General features: G+C 36.1%; 1 protein-coding gene across 1 annotated transcript; it reads left to right on the forward strand.

The window, feature by feature from the left end:
* The first annotated feature begins 2,462 nt into the window (after positions 1-2,462).
* LOC103712943 (RNA cytidine acetyltransferase 1-like) lies at positions 2,463-25,425 on the forward strand. The gene is made up of 26 exons (XM_008799657.5): positions 2,463-2,774; positions 3,191-3,282; positions 4,360-4,531; positions 4,642-4,764; positions 5,839-6,012; positions 6,272-6,382; positions 6,499-6,632; positions 6,726-6,819; positions 7,354-7,452; positions 8,314-8,450; positions 8,640-8,737; positions 10,736-10,859; positions 10,935-11,022; positions 11,186-11,285; positions 11,419-11,471; positions 13,038-13,214; positions 13,301-13,338; positions 14,394-14,484; positions 19,684-19,863; positions 19,960-20,068; positions 20,156-20,225; positions 20,301-20,448; positions 22,409-22,537; positions 22,705-22,830; positions 24,902-24,967; positions 25,045-25,425. The coding sequence occupies exons 1-26, from the start codon at positions 2,670-2,672 to the stop codon at positions 25,297-25,299; spliced, it is 3,093 nt and encodes a 1,030-aa protein (XP_008797879.3). The 5' UTR covers positions 2,463-2,669; the 3' UTR covers positions 25,300-25,425.
* The last annotated feature ends 1,339 nt before the right edge of the window (positions 25,426-26,764 follow it).

A 26,764-nucleotide genomic window follows, 5' to 3' on the forward strand; every position in this document is an offset into this window, starting at 1 on the left:
CTAGCCGTGCGCCATCTGGCTTGAAGCCATCTCTTCTCATGATGAGAATGGGCCATACCTCCACCACCTGGGTACCTCTACAGGGACTATAAATAGCCCCATCAAGTAACACCTAAGGAACTTTTGGAATCTATCTAAAAGAATCCACTCTAACTTGAGCGTCGGAGGACCCTCACCGGAACCACCAGTGAAGCTTTGTGCAGGTACGCCGTCGCGTGGGAGGTGGTTCGTCTTCTTCTTCGACATTCTGGTAGCTCTCTCGGCTCCTCCAGCGTGGTCACCCTCGGGCCAAATTTGAACCACAACAATGGGTAATGACCAATGCTTTTTTGAGTGCACAGCGGTTGTTCAAGATGGGTAAATGCTAAAATTATGGCCATAGTATTTTAATTTTAGGCATATATATTAGATCAAGCTGATAGAATAATCGACAAGATTAGCTTTTAATGGAAGATATAAGCTAAACATATTACTCTAAAATAAAAAAAAAAAACATAAGCTACGTGGAAGGACTTTATTATGAAGTTATAGGATGATTTAACTATTTTTCTATCCATCATGACTTTAAAATGGCAAGGAATCACACAATGCATTCTTTAATCCCAGTTCAATATATATGATATAAGCTGCTATAGAAGTTTAAGTTGGATTGAGTCTAAAGATATCATCTAAGCAATTCATTTGTGTAACAATTACAAAAATATTGCACACATAAAGATGCTTGTTGTACATTTAGTTGTAGAGAAAAATTATCATGAAATTATTTTATTTTTTAGGGAAATCTAGTTTCTTTGTTTGCTTATTTCAACAGAAATTTGACGAAGCTAGAGAGGTTATGTTTTGGATAATTAAAAACATTTTTATTTTTTTTATAAATTTTCTTGCAATAAACATAAAACAAACAAAATATTGCAGCAAGCTCCATCCAACGACTATTATAATTTATTTTGTTTATTGTTATTTACTCATACTTGTTAGAGATACATATGACTTATTTTAAAAGAGAAAGAATTGTATTGGCAATGGCAACTCTCTAGAAAAAAATGGATGTATCTTATCGATAGCCTCATGAAAGAAAGAGGAGAAGAGAAATAGCAATGTGATTAGCAAGGAATCACGGTCTTATGGTTTTATATTTAGTACAATCTTTTAGAGGTTCATAAAAATTGATGATGCCAGGTACAAAATGATTCGAGCAATTTATTTGCAATTTTTTTTGGCAATTGTTTCTAACATAAGTATTATTACAAATAATTTTTCCTATAGCATTTCAACATTAAGTTAGTAAAATAAGATATTGCTTCTGACTCGAAGCATTCTTGCAGATAATTCCTATAACAATTCTAATTTTAATTTACTAAGAAGATAACTCACAAAGAAACCGGTGCATATTATTCATGTCATGTGGGAATTTATATGCAAAAGTATTTACTAAAGGTGATGTTGAGACAAATAACAACTTGGAGAACTTTACGGGGGCGTTTGGTAACCCTAATAGGATCACCACGGTGATTTAAGATCCTCGGTGATCTGAATGCTGAGGTGATTTGATATCCAGTGATCTAAGATCAATGTATTTGGCAGGCTATGGTCCAGTGATTAAAAATCCCCAGGTATCCATGAGTGACTTGTTTGATATGGTACAGAGATCCAAAATCACCGACCACATAATACCACAAATACTCCTGATATATCTTAGATTGTTTTTTTATATGTTTTTAATTCTCATGAATCAAAAATGTAAATCAATATGCTAATTTCTATAACAGCTCCATAATTTTGTCACATATTCTACTTTTAGTAACCCTTATGATATATTTATTAATCATATAAAATATATTATAATAAAATATTAATATATTTATCAATATATTAATTATTAATATATTCTATAAAAATATATTTATTACTCCTAGAAATTATTAATCTTATAAAAATATGTTATTTTTCATTATAGAATTAATATTTTTATTTATACTTATAATAGATTTTTAATACTAATAACTAATTTGATTAGAAAAATAAGGTAAATAAGAGTAATATATTAAATATTTTTATTATATAAATATAAAATATAATAATATATTTCTATTATAATTTAAAATTATCCTCCAATAATAATAATATGATTAGTAATATATTATAATATAATATATATCATTAATATAATATATAATATCAATATAATAATATATATATATATATATATAATATTGATATAATATATTGATGGTATATTGATATATCAATTTTTGTGCTAAATTGAGAGGTATTTTTGTCTTTAACTTTCAATCCAGGATCACTGTTCTGAGATGGTTTTAGATTTCCGACCTCAAGAACGGATATCCCATCACTAGGTTGATCGGTAATTTAAAGAGTGAAGATGATTTAAAATTACCGTTATATAGAATTACCGTGGTGCAATCAAATATGGTGATCTCGTCGCCTCTGCCCACATCATCAAATCACCTCATACCAAACGCCCTTATTATTTTATTCCGACCTGTCCCCGTCCTCTGCAATCCACGCGAATCCCTCGGTTTATAAGGACCGTCTAAAACCCTAACGCCCTGGAGCCAAAACCCTAACACCTGAGAGCGGAGAGGAATAAATATAAAAACAAACCCTTTCTTGATCTCCTCCTCCCGTTCCTGTTCCTTCGTTTGACGATGAGGAAGAAGGTGGACGACCGCATCCGAACGCTAATCGAGAATGGCGTCAAGCTCAGGCATCGCTCCATGTTCGTTATCGTCGGCGACAAGTCTCGAGACCAGGTCTCCTCTTCCTCTTCCTCCGCATGATTTGTCCAACTCAGGGCATTCTTTTGTCTTTTTTTCTCGAGATTTTTTCTACCAATCTTTCTCTATAGCAAATGACTCGATCTTTTCAAGATTTTCTTGAAGCTGGATTCTTGGATCGTTGACTGAAGGGGGGCGGGTTTAATTTGAGCTGCGTAGGTGCTTGTTCTTTTTTCGGACACAATTAGAGAATCGTTTTTAAGTGATCAAGAAAGTTTTTAATTTTGATTCGTTCGGGGATGAGAAAGGAGGAGTATTATATGAAAGAATGAAGAAAAGGAAACTGGATTCTTGAATGACATTATTTTTGAGACAACGTGTAGCTTTTATTCTGGTGTATTTGCGTCCCTATCTCTATAATGCACCATGATGATGTTTGTTGTTGCTTATAGATTGTGAATCTCCATTACATGCTGAGCAAGGCGGTTGTGAAATCTCGACCAACTGTATTGTGGTGCTATAAGGAGAAGCTTGAGCTCAGCAGGTGCGTGCCTTACCTCTCAATCTTTTTTTTTTTTATCTTTTTTAATTTTTTCATTCTTCTTCTTCTTTTTGTATGTGGCTGTGCTCGAATTCATTTGTGGCCCTTTGTTTAATATTTTAAATGTAAATTATGGCACCATGACATTGATTTTTTTTAAAATATTTTGCATAATGGAGAAGGGTATGTTCCATCATCCTATTTATAGTCACATGCACTCCTCCCTACATAGATGGGAGGGTTACTAAAGAATAACACAGGCTAGAAAATCTTTTTTTTTTTTTGCCCATCCCAGTTTTTTTTGGGACTTGACAAAGCAATACAAGGTATCTGATAGCTAGGGCTTCTCGGATTGAGACTGGATTCTCTCAGGCCAGGCCCCAGAGCAAATTGGGTGAACAATTAACAATTCACAATCAACCATAAGTCTTCTATTATTAACTTCATTTTGGGCTCTCTAATTTGGTTTCTCTATGAACTTTTGACCTGTCTTATTGTTGTTCAATGCTTTGCAAATACTATTCCCAATATTTCATTATGTTGGTTCCTTCAGTTAATATTTCAGCCTAAAGTTGCGTTTTCTTACTTTATCCAAAACTCTTCAAAAATTAGGGAAAAACATAATTATGGACTAGCTTATCATAAGCAGAAAATATGGATTCATAGAAGGGAAAGTAGTATCTGGATCTTTTTGACAGCACTCTTTAACTTCTCATTCCTAGCATAGTGAGGTGGATGTGAACCAATTAAAAGCATCATTAATGCATCTTTTTGATCAAGAGCATACCCGTAAAGAAAGGGAGGCCACTATGCAAGTGCACCATCCTCCTTGTGGTAAGCACCGAGCAAGCATTAGTTGGTGCTTGAGGTGGTAGGAACTGTAGTTGCATTCCAAAGGCAATTTGACATATGAGCTTTACGTTTTTCCTTGTAATAGCCTCCATGAAATACTCTAGAACATATTGCACTTATTTGTAAGTTCTCATCTCTTCTCATTTCTTGAGATCGCCTTTCTGGATCCAACTGTTACTATCATAGAATATCTTTTGCTAATATTACAAATGGATCTTGTTATCTCAGTCACAGGAAAAAACGTGCAAAACAAATAAAGAAGTTGATGCAGAGGGGTTTGCTGGATCCTGAGAAAGTGGATCCTTTTACACTTTTTGTTGAAAGCGGAAATATAACATATTGCTTGTATAAAGATTCAGAAAGAATTCTTGGAAATACATTTGGCATGTGCATATTGCAGGTATGCTGTCCTACACCATCAATTTTACTTGGTTGATGCCATAGTCAGTATAATTCCTCCACCTTTTGCATGTATTTGTTGATAGCAAAGACTCTGATGCTAATTTCTAGGATTTTGAGGCATTGACACCTAATCTCCTAGCAAGAACTATTGAGACAGTAGAGGGTGGTGGACTCATAATCCTGTTGCTACGTTCCCTTTCCTCTCTTACCAGTCTCCACACCATGGTTATGGTAAGTTTGTCCCCCCTACCATGCTAACTTTCAATTTTTACCAGCTAAATGACATATGGCATGATTCTTGTTTTATATCTGATGCTCAGATGGAGCTATATCAATCTCTCAGCTAGTTTGTCATAACATTGCATCTCTAATTGATGCCTAGAGATCAACAAATGTCTTCATTTTATTTATATTGCCTTATGTTTTGTAGCCTCTATTAGTACCAATCCTATGTGCACTTGGGACTAATCTTCCATCTTGCTCGATTATCCCAACTTGAATTTAGTCTCTAAAGATTCTTCATGGAGTGCATATTAGCCAATATTTAATTGGTGTAAGAAAGCTGTCCATTGCACACTTAAAATACATCTGAATGTTGAAATCATTATTGCATCCGTTGTTTGTCACTGCAGCGAGACCTTTACCAATACATAAAGTGAAAAGATTCTAGTAATTTTGAATTGCAAAGCAGGATGGCCCATGATATGAGATGGGACTAGGCATAGCTTCTTGATGAACTATAAATTCATTTTCTTATCACTCTATTATTCCAAGACATTTAACCATACATGACAACCTCTGATCACCTGTGCCATCCATCCTAGTATATTTACTATCAATACGAACATAGATCCACTAGCTCAGATTCAATCCAAACCCTAGACTTTCTTATACTTTCTGAAAGTAACTTCTTGCTACCCATTTGCCAATCACCAAAATTAATTGTTGCCATTTCTGTGTGCACCAAGTGCTTGCAAGTTTATTTGGTCCCACCAAGTTCCAATTTTAGTGTCTAAAATTTTGACCTAGTTGAAGCATTGAACTCTTTTCTTTCAGTTTTTTTGTTGGCTGCGTTTTGTCTTAAATGAAAAAATACACTTTCACAAGTGTGGATCTCAGTGGAGTTTAGCTTTAGGGAGGAAAAGAGAAACCCAATACCGTGATTGGCATCTTGTATTTTTTATTTTACTTTGAGTTGTTGTAACCATAATAAAAAATTGTGGGTTGCAATTGCGTATATCATTTAAGATGGCATTAGCCCTCAGTCACTTAAATGTTAAGTCTGTGCATGTTTGCTGGTTTCAGGATGTGCATGAAAGGTTTCGAACAGAGTCTCATTCTCATGCTGCTTCACGGTTCAACGAAAGGTTCTTGTTATCTATTGGGTCATGTAAAGCATGTGTTGTAATGGATGATGAGCTTAACATTTTACCAATATCATCACATATAAGATCAATCGAACCTGTATCAGTCATGGAGGTATAGTTCCCCTGAATCTCTATTTATATTATGTTATGATATTTTGTTATGCAGTGAAATTTGTAAAACATCTTGAACATTTTGGATGATACTTCAAACTTTCAAGCAGAATATGTTGCATTTTTCTTATATGTGAATTCTTTGATAAAGAATTATATATGACAATTAATCGATATTTTTTGATCATGTGAAAATGTTTACTTCTTGAAGTTTTCTTTATCAAGTGCATGCGTTCTTATACTTTCCCTGTATTCTAAAGGACACAGAGGGGCTATCAGAAAAGGAGCGGGAGTTAAAGACTCTGAAAGAACAGTTTCATGATGATTTTCCTGTTGGTCCTTTGATTGGCAAATGTTGTACGATGGACCAGGTACATGTTGCAAATCTATCTAAATTTCTCTCTTAAATTTTTGTGCTCTCACTCTGCAATGGAACAACCACAACTATTTCCTAACTCAGATGATAAATCATTCTATTACAACCTAGGGAAAAGCTGTCATTACATTTCTTGATGCAATTCTGGACAAGGCACTTCGAAGCACCGTAGCCTTAATTGCTGCTCGTGGGCGAGGGAAATCGGCTGCTCTAGGTCTTGCTGTTGCTGGGGCTGTTGCTGCAGGGTTATCTAATCAATACTACACCCTTCCGTGGTTCTATTTTCACCTCTTCCCTCAGTTTATTAGATTCTAAACTTTGCTTTTTTTTTTCTTTAGGTATTCAAATATTTTTGTCACTGCACCGAGTCCTGAGAACCTTAAGACTTTATTTGAGTTTGTTTGCAAAGGAATAAATGCATTGGAATATAAGGTTTGTACTACCACTCTTTTCCAAGCAGTTTATGAGTATATTACCCTTGATTCCTTGGTCATCATGTTGCATTCAGATGATCTAAATCATCAATCACGCCTGCAAAGATATTCAGCAACACATCGATAAGTCATGCGATCTTACCTTATCTCTTGTTCCAGTTAAATGATATGTCCCTTTACATATAAATAATATGTTAGTGTTTTGTGGTTATAAAAAGGTCTCTTCATCATGGTTTGAATGATGATTAGTGGTAAATATTAGAAGCCTTCCTCATTAGTATTGTGAACTGTGCAGCTAGAGGATAATTCCGGCCATATTTATTTGACATGATAATTTGTTTTGATCAAAGTTGTAGAACTATTGCTCTTACCCCTACACAAAACCACACAGACAAGCAGGAAAAAAGGAATCTTTTTAGTTTTCTAGATCATGCCATCATTACTTTCAGAACATTTTCCAAGTAAATGTTGATATTGCTATGTAGCATACCAGTAATTTTAATATTTATATTGAAAATTTTGTAATTTGTAGGAGCATTTACATTATGATGTGTTGAAGAGTGCTGACCCAGATTTGAAGAAAGCAACAGTTCAGATAAATGTCTACAAGCAGCATCGCCAGACGATTCAGGTAAGTGAACTTTGGCTTTTGACTCGCTTCATTGATTTTGTATTAATTGGTTAAATAAATAAAAATGGTTTATGCAGTAATTTAAGTGGATTGATGGCCATGGTGGGAGAATTTTTTTTAAGATGGACCTTCTAAAAATTTCCATATAACCATGGGTTTTGCTTGTTCTTTTCTAATTGTGAGGGAGGAAACTTGAGTCCTATAATTTTGTAAATACCTCATTAGTTCATGGTGAACTATACAGAATACAGATAAAAATTACTCTGGTGCACATGAGCTTGATTTGTTTCTATTTCATAGACACAGAAGTTATCTGTATTCTAAGTGGGAAAATGAAGGTGGAGATGGGACTGTGGAAATTGTTTTTTAGTTGTCTCTCACTAGACTGGAGAAATATACTATTCTTGGAACCATGGACAAGTAATATGTGGAGTTGTGAGCACCTCAAGTACCATAAGTAGTATATTACTTTATAATGTTCACGAATTGTTTTTGTACTTGTTTTATAAAATCATATTTAATTCATTTTGCTTACAATATCATTATTACCTTTTTTTATTTTTTAAATGTTCTACAATGTGTCATAAGTGTTCAAATGCATGTAAATCCCTATATCTGTTAAAGTAGCATTGCTTGTATAATTACTTAGATAATTTGGCTTTATACTTAATAACTTTTCCCAAATTTTATTGTTTACTTTAGTACTTCTAAATCAAGAATCTATCCTATAATAAAGCCAGCGACTTAGTTTCTCTTTGATAAGCCTATTTTCACTTTTGGATAAATATTCATTAATTAGAATGGTCAATTTTACAAGCCTGGTAGTATCATTCTTGTCTAAAAACTTTTTCTTATTGGCAGTATCTAAAGCCACACGACCATGGAAAGCTTTCTCAAGTCGAGCTCCTAGTTATTGATGAAGCTGCAGCTATTCCATTACCCATTGTGAAATCATTGCTTGGACCTTATTTGGTCTTCCTGTCATCCACCGTCAATGGGTATGATATGTTTATGGTATTTCTTTTGTCATACATGCCCATATATGGAGTCCCAAACTTCCAAAAACTAACAGTGCTTTTGAAAATAGTTGGCATACTCAGCATTGCTAGGAGGACTGACTGTTTGCGCAATTTTATCGATATGCATATTCATTGATGTAATAATGAATTCAAGCATTTCTTTTGAAGCTATGAAGGCACTGGACGGTCGTTATCCTTGAAGCTTCTCCAGCAATTAGAATCACAAAGCCAGATGCCTACTCAGAATGTTGAAGGTTCTCATTCTGGTAAGAGTTACGTCATTGTTTCAGTCTGTTCCTAACTTCAAAAGTGTCCTAGAAGGTTCTCATTCTGGTAAGAGATATGTCATTGTTTCGGTCTGTTCCTAAATTCAAAAGAAAGCATGTCCTAAATGACTAGCAATACATGGCATAACAATAGGATTCGTTGGTTCGCGGGAAGAGGAGGGAGGAAAGTATGGTCAACGAGAAAATGGAGAAATACCTCATGTTTGGTTAGAGTTGTAAAGGAGAGAGATGGGAAAGTAGCTTTCCTATGGGAATAAGATTTCCGCATTTCATAGAAAAGAAAAACTTATGTGGGATATAGGAAAGTTACTTTCCCACGGGCTAAAAATTGGGGCAATTTTTTTTTCTCCAAAAGTGCCCTTAAGCTTTTAGATAAAATAGGGTAAGATTTTTTCTTTTATTATGGGCATAACATGCATTTTACATTATCTTTTCAGAAACGTAAATGCTCAACCAAACATAAGCCACTATGGAATGTGTCACTTTCGTATGGTCAACCATATATGTAAAAACCATTTTCCAAGGCATCATATACTTAGGCATCAACTTCTCAGGGAAAACATTTTACTAAAAAAAAATACTTTCCACAAAACAAACGAGTCTATAGAGACAAGTTTATGTAATATCTTGTAATGTTAATGAAGCATATGCTAAGAAATGTTCTGAATTTTTGGCATTCTGCAAATTTTGTGAAAACAAGGAGCCCTTACTGCGAACATAAAGCGTCAGTAATCAACCTTTTATAGTTATCCAAGAATCAAGCTACAATTTTCTCTTGATCCAGCTGAAAATAAGACCAATCAGTCTTTCTGTTCGTAATCTACAAGGGGTTTAAATTTGAATTGACTTCGGATAAGGTCCAGCTGCCTCCTTTATTATTTACTTGATAAAATTGCAGGATGTCAAGCCTCTGAACTCCAAAAAATGCAGGGGATTTCCTAGTTCTTTGAACCCTCAAGTGACCTTAAAAAGCTTTGTAACTTTTAAGAAAGATTTTATCAGATTTTGTTAATTAATTGTGCATTCCCTTGATAGGAATTATTGATGGTATGATTGATTATACTAGCTACAAGTAGATTTTGCCAGGCCTCTATGTTATGCTTACAATTTTGACCTGACTCGGTCGCGGATTGAGTTGGGCTATGCAAAACTCAGTGACAGGAAACCTAGATGTTTTGGATCTGAGATCATGATGGATCAAAATATTTCTTGTTATTTGTACAGTTATCAAGTTTATATAAGCCTTTCTTGCTGGTGCTGCCCATGCCTAAATCATCTTGTCATATGGATTAGTTGACTCAACCTTAGTGATCTCGAGTGCTTTTTAACCTTGATAAGATTATGAATCACATTATTTTTTTTTCTTATTCTTATCATATCATCAAGTGCTTTGGTTACAATGCGCATCTACAAATGAGATCATTCTGTTAGCTTGATCAATATTTCTTTCCCCCTTATCCTTTTTATTTTAATCTTTTAAATTTCATTTTAATTAGTTCTTATATATTGATGCTGGTAATACAGTTGGATTTAATTTTTGACCAGACAGTGTATATGTTTGTTGACAAAATAAAATCATGCATCACGTTGATACCATATTCCATATAGTTTTTCTTTTATGGCTAGATTGCTTTGACTCTCCTTTGAAATGTCTTAGGTTTTTTTAAATCTAATTATAAACAAGTTCTTAATCATTTCTTAAATGCTATGACAACCATCCTGGCTGTTGTTACTGTTATGTCACATATTCATCTTCATCTTATTTGTTCTTTTCTTCTTGATTGACTTTGCTATAATTCTATGTCAAAAGCATTCTTTTTTGCATCTTCGTTCCATTGCACCATTGGGTGACATGAAATGCAATTACTTTGAGAATGTTGGGATGAGAAGAATACCATAACATTTTGCATATTTTTAATATGAATCTCTAGTCTTAATTCTCGGTATGGGAGTTAATGTTCTTGGCTTGGATTGTAGGTAGGTTTTTCAAGAAGATCGAATTGAACGAGTCTATTAGATATACATCTGGTGATCCAATTGAGTCTTGGCTTAATGGTTTACTTTGCTTGGATGTTGCAAGTTATATTCCAAATATTACTAGGTGAGCATTGCATTCTTGAAAGCGGCTTGCATTCTGCCATCTTCATTCTACTCATCGAAATCATTTTATTTGTAGACTACCCCACCCTAGCGAATGTGATCTTTATTATGTTAATCGTGACACACTTTTCTCATATCACAAAGAGAGTGAGATTTTTTTACAGGTAACATATCAACTGTTATATTTCTTAGGTATTCATCAGCTTATGTTTTAATGTCATATTGTTTATTGGTTAGTAACTTTGGAACATTGTACTTAACAAACTTGTAAATTTATCATTATCTTGTTAAAATTTAACCTAGTTTTGCTCTGTTTTGGTATTTCAGCGGATGATGGCCCTTTATGTTGCCTCCCACTACAAAAATTCACCGAATGACTTACAACTGATGTCTGATGCACCATCACACCACCTGTTTGTGTTGCTTGGTATGCTTTTCATATGATTTTACTTATTGTTTGTATGACTGAAGCCCAAACAGCCCCCTCATCACACACAAGAATAAAGAAAATTTTTATTATATGTTTGTTGATCTATACTTGTATTTTTTGCTCTTTGCAGGTCCTGTTGATGAGTCAAAAAATCAGCTTCCAGATATTTTGTGTGTCATTCAGGTAGACAACTTTTGTTATGTCCACTTCATCATAAAATGTATTTTATAATCTATGCATCTCTAACTAACAAGAAAAGTAAAATGTTGTTCAAGGCATGATCATCTATAGTGCTTGGAAGGCGGTACCATACTGAAGTGCGCGATTCACGGCGTATCAAGCCATGCTGGGGGCAGACCAGCATGGTTCCACCCCTTAAAGAGAGAGAGAGAGGGAAAGGGAGGGAGAGAGGCAGAGAGAGGGCTTTCAAGCCCCCTCTCCACTAGCTGATGCGTAACAGGAGCAGAACCCCTGTTTTGAAATGAAACAAGGTCTTTGGCCCTTTTTTTTAATTTTTTTTTCAAAGTAAAGTTCGTAGGTGCCCCTGTTTGATTTCAAAACAGGGGCTTCACTCCTGTTACGCATCAGCCAACGGAGAGGGGGCTTGAAAGCCCTCTCTCTCCCTCTCTCCACTTTTCTCCCCATCCTCTACCTCTCTCTTCCTCCCTTCCTCCCTCTCTCTCTCTCTCTCTCTCTCTCTTTTCAAGGGTTCGAAAGTTCTCTCTCCCCCCTCGGCCTCTCTCTCCCCCTCCCTCCCTCTCCATCTCCCTCTCTCTCTCTCTCTCTTCCTCTCTTTCCTTCTCCCTCTCTCCTCCCTCGTTGGCTCCCCTTTGTCAATATGCCACGAGTTGGCAAGGCATGATACAATACCATATCGCCGGGCAACCGGTACAGGTCTGGTACCGGTTTTGCTGGCCTTAATCTATACAAATTCAACTTGCTTAGATGATAATTTCTCACAGAATAGAAAATTTCAAGTCTTCATAACTTTTTTTTTTGAAGAAAATTACAGGCTCTATAATTTTAGAAGCTTGTATCATTTTTTTTGTGGGGTCTATGGTTAAATATAGGCTCATTTCTAAATAATAGTAATAGATGTTTCTTTGACTTCAATTCCCCTGTTCTACTATGTTGATTGAGTGCTTAATGTAAAATAGTTGCACATCACATAATCGTATTTGCATTCTAGAGCAACCCATGCTGGCCCATCTGCATCAGTTTGATTCTTGATGTTCCTCATCACAAACAGTGGGTAATAGTCATTTATTCTAATAATCATGTGATTCATTGAATGACTAGGAAGTCTTTGACTGAGCTTCAGAACATAATTCATCTAAGCTTACAGTGGAGGATTTGGCACTTAATGGGAACAAGGAAGATAATAAAGTTGATAAGGCTGCCAAGAAATTACAGCAGAACTTGCTGGTTAGGGTTATTGTCAGTTTGCTTGAGCATATACTGTGGTTTATTTTATGTAGAAAAGGTATTGCAGGCGTTTCCATTGGTTTGAGAGGGTGACAAGAAGACGATTTTTGAATATAAGCTACACTTTTATCTCTTACAAGTAATAGTTACTTTGCTAGTTATTGACTGTAATATGATCATCAGATACAGTTTTCCACTGCAAATTTAGACAATGTGGTCCGTATACAGGTTTAACAATTTTGTGTGTAGGTAAATTTGTCATGCTTGTTTCTATGGGAAATACACATTATATTGGAATTACATGTTATTTCATCTTCTGTTCAGGTTTGTCTTGAAGGACAAATATCACGGAAATCTGCGGTTAAGAGTTTAAGTGAGGGCCATCAACCATTTGGTGATCAGATCCCTTGGAAATTTTGTGAGCAATTCCAAGACAATGTATTTCCAACTCTTTCAGGAGCTCGAATAGTGCGCATTGCTGTCCACCCAAGTGCCTTGAGGGTAATTTGTCATACTTTGCGAGTCTGTTTCATGTTTATAAATTCCCACTTTATGCTGGCAGAGATTATCATTTTTGTTCTTTGCAGCTTGGATATGGCTCAACTGCAGTGGAGCTTCTAACAAGGTCTGACATTCTTTTCCTCCTTTTCTTATGTTTTTTATACTATTTGTTCATTGGCTTCCATTTATGCATATCGAACATCAATAAGGCATAGCACTCATGGATATTGGCTGGAATGCTGATTTTCACATAAGGGAAACCTAAAAAAATGACTAGAATCAGTGTTTATGTTGCCTAAGTTGGTATATGAATGTGCAACAAAGACAAGGGGAGCCCTTAGCAAGAGGTGGCTTAGATCTGTGTTGAAGGGTTGAAATGATGCAAGTAGGAAACTAGATGTAAATCAAGAAATGATTCAAAATAGGTTGTATAACATAAATTGTTGTCCTTAATGGGAATAAAAATCTTGAGAAGAAACAATTCAAAGGCAACCTAGAATTGACGGCCCTGATGAACCTGGTTATGGCTATGTTCTTAAATTCAACTGCCTAGATTGGAGATATGGGAAAGTAGAACGCATAAATTTGAACCCAGCAGATATGATGCGGATTTTCATTGTGGTTGCAATATATTGTGGCTTGGGTGCCTTCATTGTTCTTTATAAATGATTTTTGTGAATTTATTAATGACCTATCAAAGTTTAACAATCATCGTATATGGAACGAAGAAACAAATATGCTGCATTTCTTATGATTTCATTAGATAGGTTTTTGTTGTAGCTTTGATCTTTTTTATCTGGTGACTTATGTTTCCGATATCTTATAATTTGATCAAGAGAAATATAGCTTTTGTCAGATGAGTAATGCCACTGCAATGTTTGTTCGGAGATGCAGGAAGCAATTTCTTTGTTATCTTAAAAATAGTGGCTCATTTATAATTTCAGAGAGTATATGGATTTATGGAAACTTTACTCAAATGAACCCCCCCACCCCCCAACCCCCACCCCCACCCCCACCCACCCACAACACACACACACACACAAAAAAAAAAACCCTAGCCCAATGCAACTAAATTTTGTCACCCTTTTTTTGGGTGTATGTGTGTGTGTGTGTTTTTTTGGGATAACAGATATGGCTTTGGATATTCAAGTTTTTCTTTTGTGTGAGACACATCGACAGGTATTATGAAGGTCAACTGACAGCTTTTGCAGAGATAGATGCTGAGGAAATTGAGGAGCCTAAAGTCAAAGTTACTGAAGCTGCAGAAAAGGTTTTATTTTAAACTAGAAAAGAATCATGTGATTCTCTACACAATTCATGCAAAAAGAAATTTTCTTATAAGTTTAATTCATTTATATCTTATGTGTACGTACATACATATACATACACACATATAGATAGATACATATATACGTATTCACACATACATATATATACATATACATATGTCATACATACCTTTCTATACATATATTGGCATGAGTAGAGCTAATATGCGGGCACCCTCATAACAGTCCAAATAAGGTCAGTCCAAAGTGGACGACCTAGGGTCTAGTATTAATGATTTAAGCTATTGGATGCAATCTACTATCTCTAAATTACTCTCATAACTTATGTGATTTGGAGATCCCTGATATATGCATCTAGTAGTCAAAAAATATGCACTATCCATGTTCATTATCCCAGGGATGTCCAAATCACATGGTATTTTGATAATAAGTAGTTTAGAGATAGTATATCATATTCAATGGCTTGGATTGTCGGTGCCATGCTCCCAATTATTTGGTCAGGATGGCTATTGTGTAGGTGTCCACATTTTAACTCTACTCTATATACATATACATGTACATATGCAGACATATATGTACATATCTATGTGTATATAAATATGTGTGTGTGTGTGTATATCTATATTTATGCATAGAGATGTACTTGGCTCTTGAGAGAAGAGGGTATATACTCTTTAAGTCCAAAATAAAAATTGGGAACTCAAATTGAAAATCCACACCATTGATTATGATCTATACCACTAAAAATACCTAAAAAAAGCGACCTTAACCTTGCATGTAGAGAGGGTGTTCCGCATTCTAAACTCATGATACCGAGGTCACAAGGAGTAACTTTGCGCCCTCTATCACTAAAAATACCTAGAAATAAAAGATCATGTTTGGGGCGGTCTCTAACTTTGTGCATCAAGTAGACACTGAAGTGGATGATGTTATTATGCTAATGTGTTAAAATACACGATAAATCATTTATATTGAGAATCCACCTCATTATTGCTTATGATCTACACATGTTAAAACATGTATAGACTGAAAAATATTAAATTTTTTTGTATAGATCATAGCAAAACAGGGTATCATAACATGCGATTCTTGGTTTCTAGGCATTTTTAGTGGTATAGATCATGATCAAATGCTATGGATCTTTGATTTGAGTGCCTAGTTATCGATTTGGCTTGAAAGGAGTAGATACCATCCTCTCTCAAGAGAGTAGTTTATATATACATATACAAATATACATGTATAAATGTGTATATACATGTGGGTATACATATACATGTACAAACACACACATATATACATATATATTTTCTTAGGTCCAAAATTGATAATCGGACATCTAAATCAAAGATCCACACTATTGATTATGATTTATACCACAAAAAATGCCTAAAAAGAAAAACAAAAGTCACGTGTCTTGGTAGTCTGTAACTTATGCATCAAGTAGATACAGAAATAGATGGTTAAAATGCTATGAGACTGTTTTATTATGATTTAAGCATCAAAATTTGTTGATTTTCAATCTATACATATTTTAACATGTGCAGCTCATGGTCAATAAGGTGGATTCTTAATTTAAATATTTTATTTTGTAGTTTAGCATACTAGCACAACAGAAACCAGCCATTTTTGTATTTGATGGATAGGTTAGAAACTACTAAAATGTGTGATCTTTGGTTTTTATGCATCTTTAGTGCTATAGATCAAGATCAGCGGTATGGATGATTTAAGAATCCAATTATTAATTTTGGACCTGAGAGGAGTAGATACCCTCTTCACTTGAAAGGAATGTACCCTATCCTTATATATTTACATATATACATATGCACATGCATATATGTATACATGTACATACGTACGGACGTACATACATAGATATGCATACATACGTACGTACACGCACTTTGCTCCTCTTGAGAAGAGAGGTACTACTTCTCTCAAATCTAAAATCAATAATCAGGTAACTAAGGCCTGTTTTGTAGACCTGTTGGCAGTAGAACATTCGAAAGTAAAGCCTTTTGAGGTAGAGTTTTTATGAAAGGCTTTTTTTTTTTGCTGAAAACGGGTACTTCATACAGAACGGGTACGAATACACCCAATAAAATCAAAATACAAGACCTCACGGAGTGCCAATGGCAGCTTCGCCTCCCCCGACCAGAGGGCATACCCCGAGTGGTGGGCCACATGGCCAGCCACCCAATCGGCTGCCCCATTGGCCTCCCTGAATACATGTTTGGCCAAAGTGGCCCCTCCCTCACTCATCATCACAATATCGCGAATCAAGGGATGGTCTGTGCTCCCACCCCCCAATCCCCTCTGAATCCATCGGACAACAGTGGCCGAGTCCCCCTCCAAGATAATCGAGCTGGCCCGCAGTACTACCCGCGCATGTCGAAGGTCTGCCCAGGCTGCATGCAGCTCTGCTCCAGGCACCGATATATCAAACAACTGACAGCCACCTGCGGTCACTACCCTGGAGTGCGGGCCTCGTATGACAGCCTGCACCGCCTCGCGTGCCGCCATCAAGAACCGACCCATCGAAGTTGACCTTGAGGAAGCTCAGGGGTGGGGGCTCCCAGGTGAAAAACACCAACTGAGAAGCTGCCGAAGCAGGGGGGAACCCCAGGTGTCCCGAGCTGTCAAAGGTCTATCTGTATGAAGGGCGGGTCTGATCTCCGAGGCCTGTGCTCGAGCGAGCTCTGCCACAAACCTCGGTGACACCCTGCGCTCACCGAGAGTGCGGGCATTCCTTGCCAGCCAGATCTGAAGTGCTGTGCAAGTAGCTCTAATGCCCTCCTCGCGGGTCCGTAAACTGGCTAACCACTGCCGTGTCACCCTGAGAAACTGTAGCCGCTCACTCCGGGCCCCCCGCGGGATCCCAGCCTACTGCCATGTCGACCGCGCCCATGTACACTGGAAGAGCACATGGTCCGCTGACTCCTCAGCTCCGCACGTCCCGCACTCAGCTGGGACCCCCCAACCTCGCCTGCTCAGCTCTGCTCTCGTAGGAAGTCGGTTCCAGAACACCTTCCATAGAAAGAGAGCGACCCTCGGGTGAAGTCCGGACCCTCGGGTGAAAGGCTTTTTGCCGTTTGGTAACTACATTTCTAAAGTGTTGTGGAATTTTAATATGCGTTTGGTAAACAAACTGAGAAAGTACTTTTGGTATGACTGTATTATGATATAATGTAATATAATATTATATTTATAGTATAATAAATAATAAAAATATAAAATATTATAATAATTATTATTAATTAATATTTTATTGATATAATATTTTTAGGAACTAATTTTTGAAAAAAAATTGAGAACAAAGCTAAAAATTTATTTCCTCAAACAAAAATCAAAACGATGGATAAATAAATGGAGAAAAAGGAACACCTTGATCACGGAAAAGCCAAGGCCGATTAGGGTTTTTTGTTTTTTTTTTTGTTGAGACTCCTGCAGATTTCTGTAATATAAATGGACATTTTCTGTAATTATAATATTTTATCATAGGGATTTTGGTCTAAAAAGAAAAAAATTATAAATCAAAATAGTTTTTCGATGCATACTAAAAGTGCTTTTCTGAAGAAGCTCCATTTTGGAGCTTCTCCCAAGAAGGTGTTTTAACTTTTTGGCAAAGCTAAAATAACTTTTTGATTTTTTTACTAAACACCCCTATTCTATCCAAAAGTACTTTTGGAGGGTTAGAGAGTGCTTTCTAGCCCACCAAAAGCTTTGCCAAATGGGGCTTAAATTGAAGATTCATATCATTGATTATGATCTATACCACTAAAAATGTCTAAAAACTAAGATGGTCTCTAACCTATACATCAAGTAGATAAAAAATAATCATTTAAAATGTTATGAAATCATGTTTCGCTATCATCTAAGTATTAGAATCTATTGGTTTGCAATATATACATGTTTTAACATGTGTAGATCGCGATCAATAAAGTGGTTTCTTAATATAATTACTTTATCATATATTTTTAGCATACTAGCACAATGGAAACTGTTTATTTTTTTGTCTACTTGGATAGGTTAGAGATCACCAAACATGTGATTTGGTTTCTAGAAAATTTTAATGGTATAAAACATTATCGATGGTGTGGATCTTCGATTAAAGTGGCTTATTTGTTTTTTTGGATCTGAGAAGTGTGGATACTCTTTCCTTTCAAGAGGAGCATAATTCTACACATAGAGACTCACACACATAATTACATATATATGCATATATTCATACCTATAAGTATACATACATAAATATATATACATACATGCATATATATATATATATATATATATATATATATATATATATATATATATATTATATATACACACACACACACACACATTATATGTGTATACATGCAAACATACATATATACATATGTGTGTGTGTGTGTATGTTTTCATACATACATACATATTAATGATAGGCCATCTAATTTCAAAATCCAAATCATTGAACATGATCTATGCTATAGAAAATATATAGAAACCAAAATTTGTGAACGATATCAATTGCACTAGCCTATGCATCAAGTCATTATGAACATTAACGGTATCAATTGATATTATGGTAAAATACCAAACAGTACACATGAAATGTAAATCTACTTGGTGGATCATGATTTACACATCTTAATACATGGTTAGATTTAAGCTCAGTAAGTTTTAATGATTAATCATGGTAAAATATAGTATCATGCTCTTACAATCATCCATTTTCACACTTTCTTGATGCATGTGTTCGAGACCACTAAACCACATGAATTTTGGTTTCTTGGCATTTGTTTATATTGCACATCATGTTCAGCAGTTCGATGCCCTAGCATTGATTTTTAAGGAGAGAGGACCTTATTAACCATCCTTTTAGGGGTACATTAGCATTACTCTCTCTATTTATATATATATGTCTTCAGTTATGGATATCTATATGATTAAAGTGGAATGGATTTTAATAAAAGAATTGTTGGGCTTATGAGGCTTGACTAGCTATAGCACAAGCGTGGCTATCATGATCTCGAATTTGATCAGTTTGTTGTAGCAAGACAATGTATGAGGTTTTTTCTATCAAGCTTGATGCCATAGCTTTGCTGATAACTATTTAACCACGCAGTTCATGAGTTCTGATTTTTTTTTTTTTTTTCAATTGTCAAGTCTTTTTATTTGGTGGTTGTGTGTTGCAGGCTTCCTTGTTAGAAGAAAATATAAAGCCTAGAGCAAACCTACCTCCTCTTCTTGTGCATCTTCGTGAGCGACGCCCTGAAAAGCTCCACTTCCTTGGTGTTTCTTTTGGGCTAACCCGGGATCTTTTTCGCTTTTGGAGGAAACACAACTTTTATCCATTTTATATTGGCCATATTCCGGTATTATTCTCTATACCTATTTTTTTTCTGTTGCTATTAGTATCTAATGTCTTTTATATCATGCTTTAAATGTCTTTTATGTACCTTGGTGATTAGAGTGCTGTGACTGGTGAACATACTTGCATGGTCTTGAAGCCGTTAAACAATGATGAGATTGAAGTTGGTGAATCAGGTCAATGTGGTTTTCTTGCACCATTTTATCAAGGTGAGATACTGCTTTGTTGTACCTTAAGTCTTTGCTTGCTTCTAATTGTTGACGATCAGGTGAAATAAGTTTCATGACTCTGTCCAGATTTCAGACAGAGGTTTATGCGACTTCTAGGTTCCACCTTCCATGCGCTTGATTATAAGCTTGCAATGAGGTTAGTAATTCAACTTATCATCCACTATGAACTTCTGTGCACATGCTTATTTGTGATCGTATAATCTTGTGCTAGCATTTTGGCATCAAAGATAAATTTTAGGGAGCAGGAACCTGCATTGGCTGCCACCGATGGTACTTTGAAGCGAGTGGGTGACCTACTGTCCCCATATGATATGAAGCGACTAGAAGCATATACAAACAATCGTGTTGATTACCATATGGTAAGATATTTTGTGACAACAAAAATTTATATTCTGTTAATAATTATTCCATTATGTTTTGTTATCTTAAGTAGATATAGTGAATTACTTTGCATGCTTTTTACCTTCTAGTTTTCAACCATAACAAATAAGTATTCTCCTACTGTTCTATTGATCCACCTCCTCCAAAGTGAAAAAGTCAAGCCTTAGCGCATGCTTTATCAATTACTTCCCTACAAATTCCAAGCAATATTCAATAATTTTATAGTAGTATCCTCTATTGACATCCTAAGACAAACTATAGACCTCTATGTCAGTCTTTACGCATGATCATCCATCTCCTAAGCCCTGAATTCTAACTTCATATTCAGTTTCATATACCTAAAACTACCTTACCACTAATCTCTTTGTTTAACCTATTTCATGCTCATCAAATCTGTTGGCCAAAATGCCTCTTTCCGTGGAATCACCAGTCTCTATACCTATCTTACAAATTTTTTGTTTCATTTCACATTGACTTGCCACAGATGTAGGCAACTCTTAAGACCACATCTATACCATGCATCATCACTTCCCAAAAATTGCGCATGATGGAAAGTTCATAAAGTAAACTTCCCTAAACTTTTAAGGGCTGTTGATATTTTTTAAACTCCCTTCCAATTTGGATAGGGCTCTGAATAGGCCATTTGTTTTGGATTTGACTATGGAATGTCATGCCCCTTTCCCTTCTAGAAACCCTTGTATTTAGCTTATCTTATAATTAGGCATAGACAATGAGCCTTACCCCAGATTAGTTGTGTCTAAGTTTATTGGTCCCACTATTCCCTTCCTATGTACATCTTTTTGGTAGTGGGGAGTTCCTTGAAAATATTTCTAGCATGAAACAAGGATCAGAGTATTGCCCATATCAGCCAATGAGGGCAGCCCCTTTATGCCTCTGGATTGCATATTGACCCATACCACTGGTGCCAACCTCATACCATGCTGTCCTGCTTGACACCCTTTTCTCTTTTCTGCACTTGAACCAGCCTCATTCTAGGCCATGCTGACCTTGTCCCCTCACCCCCCATAACGTGGTACAAACTGTTGTGGCTGGTGACTAGTTTGGTTCCATACGTAGATTTTAAATCCTAGGTATGAACTAGATGTTATTTACATTGAAAGCACAAAATAGGTTAAACATGAGATAATGAAGATGTATCACTAAATATAAGCATATTTATTAGTCATGCTGGTAATGCTAATCTTATTCATGCAACTAATGTATCTGTATAAGAAAGCACTATCATTTTTGACCATGCAAGATTTAATATCTAGACCAACAAACCTTGTCTACTTTTTATGGGCTCAGTTTCATGGATCAAAGTATGATAGAGAAAGTTTGAGAATGTTGTATGTATGACTCTCAACCTAAAATCAACCCTCTTAATTGGTGCCAAGTTGTTCACCAATGCAACTTAAGTCTAGATGTATGTGCCATGAAGTGAATTGGCTAAATGATGGTTATGGAATACCATCCAATTTTCATCGTACTGTGCTCTCGAAAGAGCAACTTTTCTCAAAATCCCAAAAGGTGCGGTATTGGAATCTCGTTCTAAGGATTCTTCTAGTTCTGGAGAATCCAGCTAGAACCAAGAATGGAGAGCTGTCCTCCTTTTTTCCTTCTTTTTTTCTGCCAGGCTGGTCTGATCCTAGTTTTAAGAACAAGCGATTGCCTTTCTCCAACCCCTTGCTTCCATCTGGAAGGCGGACAGCTAATATTATTCAACTTATTGAATAATGGAACCCCTGCTGCATACAATAAACTTTGTATAGTAGTCTCTGACTAAAAGCATTTGTTTTATTATTTAATTTCCATGCTCAACATTCTATAGGACGCTTGAGCATATCAATATTCTTTAGCGATAAAATGTAAGTTACAATAATGTTGCCTAATATATATATGCATTCCACTTACAACTAAATATGCTACATTTTGTAGATTTTAGACCTTGTGCCTATCCTTGCACATCAGTATTTCCAAGAAAAGCTTCCAGTTACGTTATCTCCCGTTCAAGCTTCTGTATTATTCTGCATGGGTTTGCAGTGTCATGACATTACATATATCAAGGTTAGTTCACCCAGACTTACAAACTGAAGATGTACTTTGGATTTCAAGAATTTATGATGTGCATGGATGCATCTTTAAGTTTTACTGAGCAATATTAATTACCATAACTTCCACTGACATGTCATTGATGATGGACCAATTATTCTTTTGGCTCTTGAATGACACAGGAAGAAATGAAGTTAGAACGAGAACAGATACTGTCATTGTTCATTAAGGTGATGAAAAAGTTATGCAGCCATCTATATGGCATTGCAGCTAAGGAGATTGATGCAACTCTACCTCGGCTGAAGGAAGTAAGTAAAGAGGATTCACTTCTTCTTTTTTTTTGTCATTCCTTTACTGTAGTTTACTGGTCATTTAGCAAACACATTACAGTCCACGCGATACTGTTACTTTATCAAGGGTTTACTTTAAGAATGGGAATTATGTGCAAGAATCTAAAGTATTGTAACTTTGGGATTTGTGAGATTGAAATCTGCTAGTACTTAGTTGTCAAAGCCAGGGGTTATCCCATAAAAATTTATCTGATTTACAGTTTAACTTAGCAGAAGTACGTCCAGCTAATTGTCACTGAAATATAATTAAAGCCTGGATGTCTTTTTGGTTTTGTTGTTTTATATTGAACTGGCAAAAACAGATGTTTCTTCAGATTTCCATAAGAGATGCCAGAGAAACAAAATTTTGCTGTATATTCTAAAATTATACTTTTCAAGTATGACAGAAAGAACTTTTGTCCTTTTCTTTATGGAGTTTGAAGGACCCTTGCTTATGTTATTCTATATTGAAGAGAAAAATGGGGTCTCCAGATTTGGACGCTTGGTTGATTTGTTTTCCTGATGGTTGGAATGTTGTAAATCTTCTCAGCTTCCCCTGTTCCTTTTGTCTTACTTACAAATTGAGCATTGGAAATAAGGAATGGCTACATGAAACATCAAATACAATCAACTTATTGTCTTTCTGATATACACTCATGCTCCTTACTGTATATGTTTTGATGACGGTTTTGATATGTGTGGACGGCAATTTGAATCAATGAACTGGGGGAAAAACCAGTCAACTTGGTCATATGCCTTTGCATGTGCTCCTATGTTTACTACAATTTTAGATTTCCATATTGGCTCTAATAGGACGTGAAAAAAAAACTACAAGGCTGCTATATCTGATCTCTCTCACCCCCCCCAAAACACAAAAAAAAAATCCTTTCTCCCCAAGAGGCATTGGTTTCCCTCCTGACTGGATAAGCCTTGTGTATGGTTCTCTCTCCTTGTCCCTCTTTGCTAAGCAGAAATTATGAATTTCAAATGTTGTCCCAAGCAGCCAAAATCTCCATAGTAACAGATAAGGAGATCTAGTCCAGGCTTTTCATGGTCCAACTCATGTAAAAATTATCAAAGATAAGATGTTCTGCAGATCTATCGTGCACTCCCCTCTTCTCTATCTCTCTCACACACACATCCTGACAGATTCTTGCAAGTTTGTGAAGGAAAACTTGCGAAGTTTTACATCTGCTATGGCTTCCTACAGACAAAATGATGTGTGCTATTGGAGAGCTTAAATCAAGAGAACATTTATATTTCAAGAAGGGCTAATAATAAGTAGTACATTTTAATGCTCACAACTACTTTTTGGATGCTAGGAGGGGACACTAGGAATTGCCATATGTTTGCATTAATTATCAAGCCAATAACTGCAATTTAATGAGGTTTTATCTCTTACTTTGTCTTCAATCTGCAAGCTTATTATTCGAGGGATTGGTATGTTTTCAGATTTGAAATTGCCTTGTTTCTATGGAGCATAAGCTGCACTGTTCAGCATCTGACCTTCTACTGAGACCTTCCACTCCCTTAACTGGATGAACATAACCAACCAAGGATTGTAGAATTCTGCTCACAAGTTTGCTTGAAAGTTAGTGTTATAAGATTTGGTAATATATCCAGTAAATCTTTTTATTGTGCCTGTAAGCAGAGCAGAGGTATCCTTCTAAACTTGAAAAGTTTCAGAAGTGTTACCGCATCACTCAGGTCCCTGAAGTTTTCCTGTACTAATTGAGTTCTTATTCTCTGGAATGCCATCATATTATATGTTCTGGGGAAGCAAGAATGCAAGATTAGTGCACAAGTTCTTGGGGTAAAATTTGAAAGCATGCCATTTATTCTATCACACAGAATAAATTTGTTTCACAAAAAAATGTTATTAAATTTTTTGTTATTAACTTTTGGTTCGACTGCCAACTAAAATATTAGTGTTTTTTTTCTTCCATTCTTTACATTCCCTCCCCCAACTCTTTTTTTCCTCATTTGCTGGTTTTTTTCTTTTCCATCCATGTTTCATTTACATCGGCTCAATTCATTATTCTGCCATCAGGTTGAAATGGCCCCTCACAGCATTTCGGTGGATGAAGATCTCAATGAGGCAGCCAGAGAAGTTATGGTACGCACCTTAAATTTCCTAGATTGATTTTTTATTGCTTTTCAGTTCAGTACTAAGAATTTTTCAAGCATTTTCAGGGAAAAATGGAAGCTGAGAATGAAGGTGTCTTGGACACACAGCACCTGCAGCAATATGCCATCGTAGATAAAGAAGGTGATTTTGAGAAAGCTCTCCAAAATGGAGGGGGGAAGTTGTCAGCAAGTGGACTACTAAGCGTGAAATCCAATAAACTTAAGATGGAGAAGCAAGGAAAGTACAATGAAGTAAGTAAAGGCAAAAGGAAAGGAAAGGATGGCAACAAGTCGAAATCAAACAAAAGGAAGAAATCCTAGTAATCTGGTTAGGATACAGTCAGGCATTACTTATATTGTAAAAGATATACCCTGACCAGAATAGCATGTATACGAAGTGGCAGCAACTAATTTTATATGATATTCCCATTTTTATTTTGAATTCTATACACTTTTTTTTTTGTAGTAGAGTATGAGAAGATATGATCAGAGCGGCAGATGCAGGATAAAACAAAGATTGCAGTGTTTTTACATAATTTGGTCCATTCCATGTACGAGAATATATGATCCGAGCAGCGGAAATATGCTCTTGGTAACGTAAACATGCGCAACAGTTAAATGTTGGATCTGCTGTGCTATCGATGACCCATTCTATGTACCTGTTAATAAGAAATTTGACGTTTGTGAGTATTTATTCATTGGAAATGTATGCCTTGGTTATCTGTGTGAGCTGGCTTTATATTAACTAGACTGTTGAGGTAATAATATCATGGATTGATTTAGCTTGATGATGCTATCATTGCTGCTGTCATTCATAGACTGGTTTTGCTGCCGCGTTGCCATGTTGAACTGATGGCGCCCTTGACTCGATTCTACAAAATTCTAAGATTTGTGCATTTCCCAAATGGTTTTGTTTTTATCCCCTGTGCAGCTCACTGTTCATTTCCAAATAAACGTAATGCTCGGAAAAGTCTGCGGAGCCTTCATCTACGTTGTATTGCCATTATCGGTCCTCATCTTTTTTCCTTGCAGCAAAAGATATTTAAACTATTCGTAAGCCAATTGCTTTAAGCTGCCGGTTTTAAGCCAGGAGGAATTGTCTCGAAGCATGCAACTCCTAAATGCATTACATTTATCTATGCTAATAAGTTGGTAAATGTAAATGTTTTCGATAGTTCGCTAAATTTAAGCCATAAATAACCTTTTTCTTTCGGGGAGAAAAGTTGTGAACAAGTTTTTTTTTTTTTTTTTGCTAGTGAAGAGGAGGTAGGGGGAGGAGGGACAAGCCCACCCCCGCATAGCAGCCCCAAACTGGCTCCGCCCCCGCCAGGACTATGTTCGATTCGGGCAGAATGACCGTTTGGTATAGGCCCAGCTCACCAGGCCCCAGCCATATATTACTCATACCCTTCCCACCCGTGGCTCCGGCTCAGTTACCCCACAGGGCTCCGGCACGAACACCACGTGTGAGTACGTCACACCTGGCACCACCAAGGCTACCAGCTGACCAGTAGTACTTCTAGACCCCGCGTCCAGGCTAGGGGCATCCGGTCCCCACAATTAATCGACGCCCGCGCGTTTCGAACCTGGAACCGCTTGGTTAGGAGCAGAGCTCCGTTCCAACTGGGCTACCACCTTGGCGTAAACAAGTTTTTAACCAGCAGAATTTTAAACGACCTAAGAACGAGACACTGCGGTTGGAGAAAAACTCAAGCGATTTGCTCAGCCAATAAAACGAATTATACTGCATTTTGAATAAAAAATAAATAATAAAAGGAGGAAAAAT

Source organism: Phoenix dactylifera, chromosome 1, assembly GCF_051530095.1.
Source record: "Phoenix dactylifera cultivar Ajwa chromosome 1, Ajwa_hap1_PhDact_Kaust_v1.1, whole genome shotgun sequence".
NCBI classification, from domain to species: Eukaryota; Viridiplantae; Streptophyta; class Magnoliopsida; order Arecales; family Arecaceae; genus Phoenix; species Phoenix dactylifera.

Bases quoted from the DNA above. Each gene is read 5' to 3' on its own strand.
- LOC103712943 (XM_008799657.5), top strand. From the start codon at position 2,670: ATGAGGAAGAAGGTGGACGACCGCATCCGAACGCTAATCGAGAATGGC. The intron at 6,013-6,271 runs GTATAGTTCCCC...TGTATTCTAAAG, and splicing joins AACCTGTATCAGTCATGGAG to GACACAGAGGGGCTATCAGA. The intron at 7,453-8,313 runs GTAAGTGAACTT...TCTTATTGGCAG, and splicing joins AGCATCGCCAGACGATTCAG to TATCTAAAGCCACACGACCA.